The 13219-nt window shown below is 28.8% G+C and overlaps 2 protein-coding genes across 4 annotated transcripts; both read left to right on the forward strand.

The window, feature by feature from the left end:
* The first annotated feature begins 1036 nt into the window (after positions 1–1036).
* LOC126833047 (transforming acidic coiled-coil-containing protein 1-like) lies at positions 1037–5473 on the forward strand. Of its 2 annotated transcripts, XM_050564164.1 has the most exons (11): positions 1040–1270; positions 2054–2120; positions 2201–2733; positions 2811–2874; positions 3594–3756; positions 3835–3919; positions 4011–4100; positions 4250–4374; positions 4488–4649; positions 4874–5023; positions 5120–5473. In XM_050564164.1, exons 1-11 carry the CDS (start codon positions 1250–1252, stop codon positions 5304–5306), a joined length of 1647 nt encoding a protein of 548 aa, XP_050420121.1. In that variant the 5' UTR covers positions 1040–1249; the 3' UTR covers positions 5307–5473. The 2 variants fall into 2 exon arrangements, with proteins under 2 accessions (XP_050420122.1, XP_050420121.1); XM_050564165.1 differs by lacking the exon at positions 4011–4100 and having other exon boundaries at positions 1037–1270.
* A 1286-nt stretch (positions 5474–6759) lies between these two features.
* Positions 6760–10267, forward strand: LOC126833049 (mitochondrial inner membrane protease ATP23 homolog). 2 transcript variants are annotated; one of them, XM_050564168.1, is made up of 6 exons: positions 8627–8871; positions 8983–9186; positions 9401–9446; positions 9532–9613; positions 9683–9907; positions 9977–10267. In XM_050564168.1, the coding sequence occupies exons 2-6, from the start codon at positions 8991–8993 to the stop codon at positions 10169–10171; spliced, it is 744 nt and encodes a 247-aa protein (XP_050420125.1). In that variant the 5' UTR covers positions 8627–8871; positions 8983–8990; the 3' UTR covers positions 10172–10267. The 2 variants fall into 2 exon arrangements, 1 of the variants encoding a protein (XP_050420125.1); XR_007684831.1 differs by lacking the exons at positions 8983–9186; positions 9683–9907; positions 9977–10267 and having other exon boundaries at positions 6760–8871; positions 9532–9601.
* Positions 10268–13219: the final 2952 nt, after the last annotated feature.

Genomic DNA, 13219 nt, shown 5'->3' on the forward strand with positions numbered 1-13219 from the left:
TAATCTGTATATTACACTAAAGTTTTAGGTATGTGTATTGTATAACTGCTAAAATGTTATGTGTAATATTATAAAAAATATAAAATACATATACGTCTACATATATTTTTTAATTTTTATCAGATATTTAAATGGTAAGCACTTATAATTTTGATGCTACTGATACACCACGTGCACTGATGACGGAACTGATTCACCATTGAATGAATGAATTGATAAACGGCGCGGTAGCGTCGGCTTTTATACTGTCGCTCTTATGTATCTAGAATTATCTAAATTATGCCCCAGTCATGTATATTATGGAATGTTTTCGAACCTTCGCGCGCGTGTACCTGTTTGTTTTATAATGCCTATTCGTCATGGAGTTTCAAAAACAATCCATATGGGAGATGGGGCTCACTACAGAATTAAAACGTGTCTTGTAATATAGTGTGTGTAATAACAAAATAGCACAGAAAACCTTGTACCTTGTATAAGGTCTGTATTTTTTTTTCTCGGCTTTTCCGAATAGTCGATGATCGAAATGTCGCAAATATACTCTGCACTGCCGGACCCGTCAATCACCCTGCGCGACCGCCGTGTTGCGCATGGAAGGAGAAACTAGGTGAAGTACGGCGTGGGGATACGCGAGACGGATCGAATTTCGCCATACGTTTCTGCCTTTCTTATTTGGAACAGAGTGTAGTTGTAAAAATATCTAAATAATATAAAAAAAAAAAAAAAAAATCTGTTATTAATATTATAATATTTAAAGAGTGCATGGTATTTCCGATCGAGGATGTTTTTTATATGAGTAATTTTTTAAAAAACGAGGAAAATATAAAATTAATAATCAAACGGTACACCCGAACAAATATTCATTGGTGTTTACATTATTAGTTTTTTTGGTATTTATTTGTGTCCGATCGACCTATTAATATTAAACTTCTGATAAGAGTTAATAATATTTTCGCGGGTTTTTGTTTGGAACGTCATTGGCTACCGCGTTCGTGGTCGACCAGTACCGCCGTTCATCCCAACGGCTCTACTGCTATTTTTGTTGATAACGTTTTGTCACGAATGTTAATGTATCTGGCGCAGTTTTACGTTTCACTTCTTATTATCACAGATCACTGCAATTTTGTTACTTATTAAATGTCCCAATTTTTGGACAATACCTATTGTGATTGCTTAAAACGAGAGTATTGACCGAATAGTAGTATTGAAAACGAGAACACGACTTCTGAAGAAACGACAAATATTACAAACGATGCTTGACCAAGAAAATCAGGTAAAAACCGTTTAACTTTCCCCCGTACGCCTTTCAAAATGTTGCTATTTTTTTATGTTGTTTTTGTTAAATGCTGCGCTGCCAAATAGGCCTAGGATGGTACTTCGTGTGTTTGAAGGTAAGGTCCAATGGAAATTCATAAATCTCTGTTACAGCTGTAATATTGCAAAGCTTAAAAACGGATAAAGAAGAACCAGCACGAAATAACATGAATAATCTCATGACGGTGACGGGTTCAAACTTGATACATTATATTGTGTTATCGGCAAAACATAATATTATTATTATTATTATTATTATATCTATCGCCTGGTTTAAAAGGGTTTACATTGCATTATTGTTTACTTCAAATCAAATTAAGTTTTTTATGTTATATACACAATAGTCACAAATGGGCGTATGTTAATGATGTGGCTCAAATGACTGTTTGTGGAGGCGTATGATTTTTTACTGTTAATATTTCTCTCAGTAAACAACACTATAGTTTTATTTTGAATGCATTTATTATTTTCGAATATTATAACAATATTTGAAACGATAGTAGCTATATTTTAGATTATCACATAATGACTTTGAACCTAGAAGAACACATAACTTACATTTATCTTTATGATCTTTAAGTATTATAATATTTGTATTTATTTACATTTAGATGACTGTAAAAAAAAGTGATTTCGTTCTGTATATTATTTTAAATAGTTTTATACCTTTTATTGAAATTTATTGTAAAACTATTATTATTAAAATGTTAATAAAATTATTATCATTGTGTCGGTATTGCAGCCCAATTTACCTAATGGAACAGAATCAAACAGATCATTTCAAGATAAAACAATTCTAAGCAAAAAAGGTTGGCTAGAACTTTTTAAAACTTTTTTTATATGTTCAATAAATTATTAAAAATATAAAAAGGAAACGTGTTGTTTTCAGAAATTTCCGATCATCATTTTACTAATCAAGACGAATGTTTGGATATATCACTTGCGGGATTTAATGTTTCTCAGCTCGCAAATAAGTTGGAACGTTTGGCTCTAGCCACACCACAAACTATAAAGAAAAAACCAGAAAATATTGTTATTGAGGAAGACTTTGATTCGAAAGAACGCCCAGGTTCAGCGGATTCTGATAGTGGAAAACCAGTGACGTCCAACAACAGCTCTATTTATAGATCTTTCGTTGCCGACAGTGTCGAAAACCAAGAATTGGAGTTGTCAGTGACTTCGGGTTATGAAAATACAAATGAAAATTGTAACAATATCGAATTGTTTCATGAAAATTTAGCTTCAGTGAATTTGGATTTGGTTAGCTCTGATTTTGACGAGTCTAACCACTTCATTAATACATCACAATTGTCAAATCATTCGCTGTTAGAAAACACATTAAACAAATCATCCGATTCAAACAGTTTAAGCTTCAGAAAAAATACATCTATGGATGGTTTGGAAGCAGAAATCAAACTCCAGGTATGATCATTTATGTTTAGAAATGTATAATCATTAGTTTAATTTGCATAATTTATAGCTGTAAATTTTATTTTTAGCAACTAAATACCACTGAAACCAATGCTAAAAATTCTAGCGAGGCAGGGCCGGTAATTGCTGAAGGTATGTTCAATTTTTATTCATTTGCCGACACTATTGTCTATTGGGCATTATTAACACAGATTATAAAAGTTGGGATATACATTTAAATAAATAAGTAATTGTTGAAGAAACCCGAACAACAGAATGAATCAGCTATTTACTGTTTACATTATATAATAATTGAAAAGAATAGCTATTATTATTGTAACAATAAAATTATGAAGCCTATAATAATAACGCCAATCAGTAATTTTGTACCTGATTGTTTTTATTATTTAATTGTTAATTTTGGTTATTTAAAGAATGTTAGGTGAATCGTTTAGACGTTTACTGCTGTCTGCTATGTAGCATACAACTTTTAAGTGCCTGAACCTTGCCATTTTTTATTTTAATGTCAAATAATCATCATCATGGCGTAGCCTAACAGGCCTTGTAGGTCCAACACTGCCATTATGAGATGTTTTGATAAATAAAAAATAACTATTTAAAAATAACATGTTATTTGAAGAGTATTTTTATTTAGTTTTTCAAAACAATAAAGCCTGATTTCACCAAAGATTTTGAAATAATGATAAAAGGTTATTTATTATTTGTGTTTTTGTTTAAATAAATATATTTTTGTTTTTTCTAATTATTTGATTTCAATTTTAATTTAAATAAAAAATGCCCAGGTTTGTAGTTTTGACTACCGTGATTATTAACTTAGCATTAATTAATTAATAAATTTATTCTGTGTATAGGATTTACGTCAGCAGTCGGATTTAATTTCGAAGATTTAGAAGCTCTTGAAGCGGTGAGATCATTAAACGACGAAGAAATAAGGAGACTTACCATAGCCAGAAAATCGTTGTATCAGGCATTCGATCCAATAGTGAAAAAATCTAATCAAGAATCTAATTCTCGGTAAGATTAAAACAAAATCATTTTTTTTCTTCATAAGTGTATATGGATGATTTCATAACTTTCATTTTTATTATTTAGAAGAGAAGCACTCGAAAATACCGAAGTAATGGACAAAACGATATTGGGCTCACCACAATCTGAAGGTTCTAACAAGACACTAAATGTTAGTACACAATAATTGCATTTTTATAATTATTTTCTTTTTTTGGTATCGGGTTAATTTTATAAATGTATGATATTAATACATATTTCAGGTATCGGATCTTAATATTAGTCAAACTTACACTAAAGATGAAAAAAATAGTCCTAATTCTAAACTTGGTGACAGAGAGAAATTTTACCAAGTTTGTTAATTATTTTATATTAATTAAAATGATTTATCTTCTTAATTTTCTTCTAAGAGTTGTATGATTAAAAAAGACATTAAATTGTAACTTAAAAAGAAAAAAAACAAATACATAGTTAAAAATAACAGAATACATTTTTGTTGTAGGAAAAAATTGAAAAGTTAGAATGTGAAAATAAGAACTTGAGAAATGATGTTTTGGCAGACAAAGAAAAAATCAAAAGTCTAACAACTTCGTTGATAACTGTGACAAAAAGCAAAGATCAACTCAGGTAAAGTTTCACTTTTATTTAGCGTTCTTTAGCTTCAATTCTAAGTTAACCTCTCAACGGTTAACATAACTCGAGTGCGATGCAATATTAAGACTATTGACGTAACTTTACAGTACTGTGATTGGAGAGTATGAGAAAACCATTTCGGACATGGTAGCTAAGAAAGAAGATGTTCATAAAGAATACGAAGCTCGCATTGCATATATTGAAGACGAACGAGCAAAAATGGAAAGACATCTACAAAACTCTGAAATGGCGTTCAACGACGTTCATGAGTAAGTATGGCCATTAATATATGAGCGACCCAAAAGCGATTTACACAAAATATGTGCTTACACTAATGAGAAAAAAAAAAGTTAAATTGTCTTTTGAGGTTACATAATTTAATCGGCCTAATTTGAATCATACATACTGTTCAATAATCGTGTTTGTAACATGATTCTATTTGTCAGAAAATGCATGCATTACTACTTAGGTGAATAATATTTTTTTCCTCCAGAAAATATAATTCTTCGAAACAAGTAATAGAAGCCATGAAAGAAAACGAAACTAAATACAAAACTTGCATTATGGAGTTTGAAGAATCCCTGAAAAAATATGAAGACAAGTATATGAGATTAAAAATGCATGCCACTGAGCAAATGGAAAAGTAATTTATTCATTAATTATTTATTTTCGTATAAAATATATGATCGACTGTTTTAAAACAATTCCAATGATTTTTTTTTTTTTGCATTTTTCGTAGAGCCACTGAAGAGATAAACGAAAAAGAACGGGTATTCGAAGCTGAAACGTCCAAAATGAGAATAATGATCAAACGCCTTGAAGTCAAAGTGAGATCATTGCAAGAATCGCTGGAAAGGAAAGATGTGGAAAATGCAGAGCTGACCAATCTTTGTGATGAACTTATCGGAAAACTGGATAGCAAATAACATTTAAAATATATATTTAGAATAAGATTTTAACTTTCCAAAACTAGATTAGTTCGCCCTATTTTAAGTTAACTTTATATGATGTATATGGCTATTAATATTTTTTTTTTCTGATAAAACTAAACATCTTTGTATTTAAAACTAATAAATCCTTTTCTATGATATTATTTAAACTCTTGTGTAAATGTATATAAATTAATTATTAACGATGATTAATTACTTATTATTATTATACTATTTTTTTTTTTATACATGTTATGTACCTGTTAAATGTAATATTTGTATTCTGTAGCTATTCATTTCCTTTTTTTTTGCCATGGCCACGCTGGTTATACATTTTTTTTTAAAACAATACAATACATTGTCAATATAGTTAATCTAAAGTATTGGCCAAAAAACAAGGTGCACAATTCGCAAAAATTGTATTTTGAAAAATGATCGTTCATTGTTATAAAATGTTGTTTTGTGTATCCATAAAAAGATTTACTCGGCAGTTTAAGTATACCTATACGGTTGTTATGACATAGTAAGAGTTCAAATTAGTTAAATTACTTATCAAATGTATTTTTTTTTTGTATTTATTGTTTGTTCCATTGGAAAAAACACAATTATTTGTAACTAATACTATTTTCAATGTGATTGTGACAACTAAACTTAAACTAATTTTATTTTTTATAAAATATCAGAATAATAGTAATCAATAGTTTTAGTTGTAATTTCGCACAGTTTTTACTTAATGTGTACGTTTATTGTTTTTAGTTAGAATATTTTATTTACGATAATAACAATTTAATAAAATTGCTTCTATTTATTATTTTTTTTTTATGAACATTAATTCAGATTATTAACAAGTAAAACTACTACAATTAATAATAATAATAATGTTAATCATAAACATTTATTTTTGAACTTATATAGTTTATTCTTTCCATTGAAGTGATATGTTTTTATTTCGGCCATTATGTTGTATTATCTTGCATGTCTACAAAAGCGAAAAACTACCATCGCACAAATATTACTTATATATTTTTTAAATATTATATATATAATAAAAAGTTTTTAAAATTTGATTATATTTTTTAGTTTTTTCATTAAAATATTATAAAAAAAAACATTTTCTATTAATTTTAGCTTTTTTTAATTAACATTTATGGTTTAATACGATAAATGTTGATCAAGAATCAACCAAATGTGTTTTAAAGTTGTTATTATTTATTAAAGAAATAAAATATTTAAATAAACCCTCGACCACAAAAATAATACTCTGTAGGGGTTACAGAGTATAATTTTTGTGGTTTATTAAAATATTTTATTTCTTTACTATAATAACTTGAAAGTACACATCTTTTGCTTTGGCGAACGGATAACTCATTTTTCAAGTATTATATTTGATAAGAACAATGTTGAATGTTATCACTTATATTTAACAATTATCTATAGTTTATTTACCAAATCAATTGAAAGGTGTTTTTTGAACCTATAAATTAGTAATTACTACAAACAGTACTTTGCCCATCATTTTATAAGCCTTAATATACAATAATAAATAATATTGTTTAAAATGTTTGTTTCTTAGGATTTTCGGCTAGTTAGCGACGATCCAATGTCGAGTGCAAAATGAAGAATTACATTAAAAATATTTTCAACAATTGCGTAAACTCCGTACTGCCTAGAAATATTATTAAACACTCCGTTAAGTGTGAAAAACAAGTATTGTACGTAAACGATGGCAAATTTTCACTACCCGAAAAAGTGTATATGATCGGATTTGGAAAAGCCGTAATGCAAATGGCTTTGGAGATTGAAAAAATACTTGATGGCCGTTTGCACAAAGCTATATTAAGCGTTCCATTTGGTACGCAATGTAATATTGATGATTCCATAATCAATATTTTAGAAGGAGCTAGAAATAATATACCTGATCAATACGCTGTAGACAACACCAAATGTATAGTAGATATGATTGGAAATTTGAACAGTAATGATGTTTTAATAGTCTTGATATCGGGCGGAGGCTCTGCGTTGTTGTGTTCGCCGACCGTGTCGTTAACTGATAAAATCTACACTATTAATTTGCTGTCGTCTAACGGTGCTTCAATAAAACAATTAAACGCTGTAAGGAAAGCGTTATCCGATGTTAAAGGAGGCAAGTTAATTGGGATAGTTAATAAAGCTACCGTTATTGCATTAATCTTATCAGATATCATTGGCGACCCTTTGAACGCGATTGCAAGTGGGCCGACAGTTCCCAATGATGATCCAACCAAACTGCCGTTGGAAATAGTAAACAAATTAAATTTAATAGATAAAATTCCAAAAACTGTTTTGAGTGCTTTGGAGAAAAATCAATCCATCAGCGACATTGATTTTACCAAAGTACATAATTTTATAATAGGTAATAACAATGTTGCCTTAAAAACTGGCTTAAACTGTTCACAACCCGATTATATTTCTGTTCTTCTCTCGAATTCAATTCAAGGCAACGTATCGCAAGTGTCTAATTTTTATTCAACCCTTATAAAATTTGTTTGTAAAACATACTTTATGAAGGAAACCGATGAAAAACTGAAGCAAGACCTTATATCAATAATAAATGTTTTGTGTTTAAAAATAAATGTAGACAATTTGACGAGTAAAGTCATCCAAGCTACGCTGAAAAAAAGTGGTTTGTGTTTATTAAGCGGCGGTGAACCTACTGTAATTGTAAAGGGAATTGGTGCTGGAGGAAGAAATCAAGAATTAGCTTTGAGAGTAGCTATTGATTTGGATAAAAGTAGTACTGAAGAGTTCAAAATCATGTTCTTTAGCGGAGGGACGGATGGCATTGATGGACCGACCGATGCTTGTGGTGCGTTTGGCTATCCAGAACTCGTGAACAATGCAAAATCTGAATGTTTAAATCCTTTGCCGTTTGTCGAAAACAATGACAGCTATGGTTTCTATTCCAAGTACAATCAAGGCGAAGACCTTTTTCGAATTGGCCATACCGGTACCAATGTCATGGATTTACATATTTTGATTATTGAACCGCGAAATAACCGTATTCTATAAAAAAATTAATGGGTTGAAAAGCGAACTGTGTTTTAGTATAGTTTAATTTAAGTAATACATATTTTATATCTTTAGTTGACAAATGTTTGAAATTGAATAACTAAAAAAAAGCTGTGTAACTTGGGTTGTATTTTTAGTACAAGTTTTATTATTTTACATAATGGCTAAATTAAACAAGTTTATAATAGCAATTACTTTTACGAAAATTGAAAAATTTTAATCGTTCAGAATGGATATTTACCTATGAATAAAATAAAAATTAATTTTGTTATCATTCAACATTTCAATATTATGATAAGTGATAAAATGTGATAACAGCATGTGTCCTCTCTTATCAGTATCCATGCGGTGTGTTTAAGCCTTAATTACAACTTTGCCGGAAAAATGAAATAATTTTTATCGCAAGTATACTTCTTAATTTGATTGACAACTCGTTTTATCTTGTCTATGGTTATTGTTTAAATATATAATACATCAATAAGTTTTTATATTCGTACTGCTGTTTTTGTGTAAAGTAAGAATCTACCGTTTTGTTTTAATTTTATGCCATGTTGTAATAGTTGTAGCTCATTTTCGAATAATTAAATCTGTAGTATCTTATTAATCATTAATTAAATATTAACAGTTTTTCTAATGGGCGAAGAAAAAAATAACGAACAACCAAAGCCGTCACAAACTGATAATTACGATGGATGGGGGTTTGATTTGTTTCCTCAAAGAAGAGGAAATTATAAGCCATCGGTAAAAGAAGTTCTGTTTAAAGGACGAGGGAATGAAAATATTGAACAAGTCAAATGTGAAGGAAAAGTAAAACATTGCCTAAAAAATAGTAAGGAACAAAATCAAAAGCCCAGATAAACTTCATGGACAAACGTATACCTAATTCTCTAACAGCTAACTAAAAAAAAAAAATCTATTAATTTGTTTGGGACCTTGGTTAACTTTATTGGGCCTATTGAACAAAATATATATCATTGTAATTTTTTATGTTGAATTCACTCTACGTAGTATGAATTTTATTGTAATATTTTTATTTTTTGTAGGTCCTTTAGTGAAAATAATGCTCAGTGCCCTTAAAAAATCAGGATGGTATATATAATATTTTATATAGATTTTTTTACAATATGTCGTAAAAATAAAAGTTAAATAGTGTACCGGTATAATTTTATTCCAGTGAAGTAAATCCATCTAGACACATAGCGTGTGAACTCTGTGACACGACTGTTCATGGTGGTTATGATCCAATTTTGAACCAAGTAAATTAATCGTCTTATCATCAACTTTGCAAGTATGCATACTAATTTAGGCCATTTGTTATTGACTAGGTCGTAATTTGTCAAAATACAGCAATAACTAAAGGAACAGTTCAAGGTGTACTCACACACGAGCTCATTCACATGTTCGACTATTGTACACGTAAATTAGATTTCCGCAACATCGAGCATTTAGCATGTACCGAAATCAGAGCAGCCAATCTGACACATTGTGGTATCGTTTCGTCAATGTTGGAAGGTCACTCGTCAATGTTTAATTTTCGAAAAAAACACCAAGTTGGTTGCGCTTAAATTTTTTTTTTAATAATACAATAATTTTCATAAATTCTGCGGTTATTTTTATAGGACTGCGTTAAATATAAAGCCACTGTGTCTGTGTTAGCCGTAAGAAATGTAACCTACGAAGAGGCTAAAGCGGCTGTCGAAAAAGTATTTGACAAATGCTATGCGGATTTGGAACCTATTGGTAGAAGAATCAAAGGGAAGAAAATCGATTATGACTTAGCATATGCCGAAGCCTTTTTAATGGGCTTTGATTAGTATATTTTTTTTTTTTTTTGTAGAAAAAATAACAATTTTGATTAGGTGTATAAAATAGTGATAAAAATTGATGCATGTATTTTTTTAACAATATTTTTAATATATCATGTTGAAATGTTAATTTAAATATTTAATTCTTAGAAGTTATAATAAATAAAAATAGTTAAAAAAAAAACTCAAAATGATAGTGGTAAAGTAATATGAATAAAAAATATAAGAACTAAAATAACTTTAAAACAGAGTTTGAGTACAACAAAATGGTCCTAGACATCTATTTATATTATATTAATTTTCGATCTAAACTAAAATATTTTCGACTGTGACATTTTGGAAGAAATGTTTCAAGAAGCAATTGACTATTTCTGTGAACAAGTCCTGAAACGTGATTGGCCCAATAATAATCTATATCTAGATAGTGACGCTACCTATTAGGTGATATTTTCAAAAACTGTATCTTATTCTCAACAAACCTCGCCGTAATTATATCTTGTACAACATAATATGTGTATATGGGGTCTGCTATTAATATTATAGACAACGACTGAATATTAGGGCGTTCGTTATTTTGGGTCTGGTGTAAATTTTTGTTTATTTAAAAAAACCTGTTAAAATTAATTCAAAAAATAATTTCTTTATTGTTTTTTAATTTTTAAGATATTTAAAGGCATATTTTCGTTTGAGTTATGAAATAATAAATTCGTTGATAATTTTAGGGTGGAGTGTAAATTTATAGTTTTATTTTAATCTCCGTGCATTACTTTACCGCACTCCTCCTGTCCTAAATTTTAAACTTTAATAACCTCAAAACTCATCATCTATAACTGGTTATGGGCCTGTCAACATTTTCAGCAAATTGTTCTTGATTAAAAAATGTAATTATGTATAATTAGAATTTTAATATAAATATATATATGTTACTACCTATTTAAATTTTAGAAGTACCACTTCCATGAGGTACACAGAATAGGGTTTTGTTATTCTCTACTATCGAGGGTTAATGCTTGTCAACTAACAGGCTCAAGCTTACTTAGGTACTTGGCTTCTCATCAAATATAATATTGTTACATTGATGTTACTTATTTATTGATTTATATGTCAATTCTTATATACAATGTTCTACATATCACCACTCGGTACAAATTATTTTAAAAATAAACTCCAATTACAAGGACGATCCAATGTTGATTTTTCTCTTTTCACCGTTATTAGAGAAAATGTAGAAAATTATTGAATTTCATTCATGCTAATAAATCGTATTTGTTTATTATTATGTTTTTGATAATGTTATAATTTTATTTTTTTAGATACGGAATAAACTATCACTAAAAATAAACACACACCATTTCATGTCACTTTTACTACATTATTAGACTCTCTGTAATTATTTGGATGGCTGTTTTTGTTTACTAGAAGATGATTCATCGTTATTTAAAACTGTTTCATCTAAAGATTCTTCACATTTTAATTTTGGTTCTGTAAATTCGTCCACGTTTTCAATTTGTTTAATTTTTTTTAAAGTTACTTCTTGTGTAGAAACGCCACAATCGCAACCCACCGCATACGCTAGTTTGAAAAATAATTTTACATTTATAGACTATAGTGTATGCAATTTATAAAAGTAAGTTATTAAATTTTAATTATTTAGATTGTTGGTTACTAGAAGATGATTCAGCTTCACCTAAAACTTCTTCATCTAGAGTTTCTTCGCATTTTAAAGATTCCTCCACTTCTTCCATTTTTTGAATCATTATTGAAGCCAAAGATTTGGTTGGAATTCTACGATCGCGAGCAATCGCATGTACTAGATTGAAAAATATGTATTTGTTTACATAAACTGAAAAAGCAAAAAAACAAAACGAGCATTATTAAAAGAATATTTGTATTATTTTAGCATTTTTATAATACGGGACAAAATTATACAAAAATACTACCCGCTCTACATAGACTACACACATTATTAGTAATGAGTTCCTCGATGATCTATACAACTTTTAATAGCAATTTTTTGCGCTACTTCTCATACAGGTATCGCCGAAAAAACTCCCATGTGGTAAAACGATTTACAGTAGGTAATACGTAGGTTTTTTTTTTCCATTTATACAAATAATCAATTTCAACCATATCTACCTTTTACGGAAAATACGATTTCAAGCACTTTTTGTCATTATGATACCTATATTTTATGTTTTGTATATGTACAATCCACAGATTCACATCAAAGAAATGTTCAGCACTCTCCCTTTATTCGACAAATTGATGATTAAAAACCAATTTGTTATCCTCCACATATTATATTGGGCGCAGGCGGAATTACAAATTCGCATTTAACAATACATCAACATTTAACCCAACAAGAAACAATTATTGTACTACTTGAATACTTCCATATTTTATTTAAGCTAATGAGTTGCTAAAAAAAAAAATGTTTCAAAGGAAAATAATAAATCTGTTTCGGCTCCCGCACAAATAACTATTAATAGATTATAAAAAAAACTAATAAGGCCGTCTTCTATTAAAATTTTTATTCAATTAAATTTAATGCTTACCTACAACACGTTTTTTTTTGTATTTTCTAAAGTGTTTAATAATACTTTTTCTAGTGTCTTCGTAGTCACCAATAATGCTTATAAATTGTTTCATCGTGAATGGATTATCATCAGTCTTGTTAAAAAATTTAAGAGCTTTATTGAAAGCATTTTCTATAACCTAAAAAAACATTTTTCACACAACACATTGATTATGAATATTAAATTCCGTACGTTGGGCAACACAGTTGTTTATATTATTTAGTATAAGTTATAGTATTTACTTAGTTCCTACAAATATCAAATCTTTTAAAGCCTTCGTATAAACACTTTTTTTGTCTCAGTTTCAGTCTTTTTTACTTTTTGAACAATATATTTTTTTACAAACCTAACTTAACCATACAATTTTTAGGTAAACTATTTTTTATATTATAAGAAATATTATGTTTTTTTGTTTGCTTTTAGTAGATATTTTGTTTTAGTTTACTTTTATAATTGTTGGAACAAATCTAATCTACCAAAG

This window comes from Adelges cooleyi, unplaced genomic scaffold, assembly GCF_023614345.1.
Source record: "Adelges cooleyi isolate 19-005CV unplaced genomic scaffold, UGA_ACOO_1.1 ACOO_flye_CR_arks_rails_tigmint_CR_PRNA_168, whole genome shotgun sequence".
Classification (NCBI taxonomy): domain Eukaryota; kingdom Metazoa; phylum Arthropoda; class Insecta; order Hemiptera; family Adelgidae; genus Adelges; species Adelges cooleyi.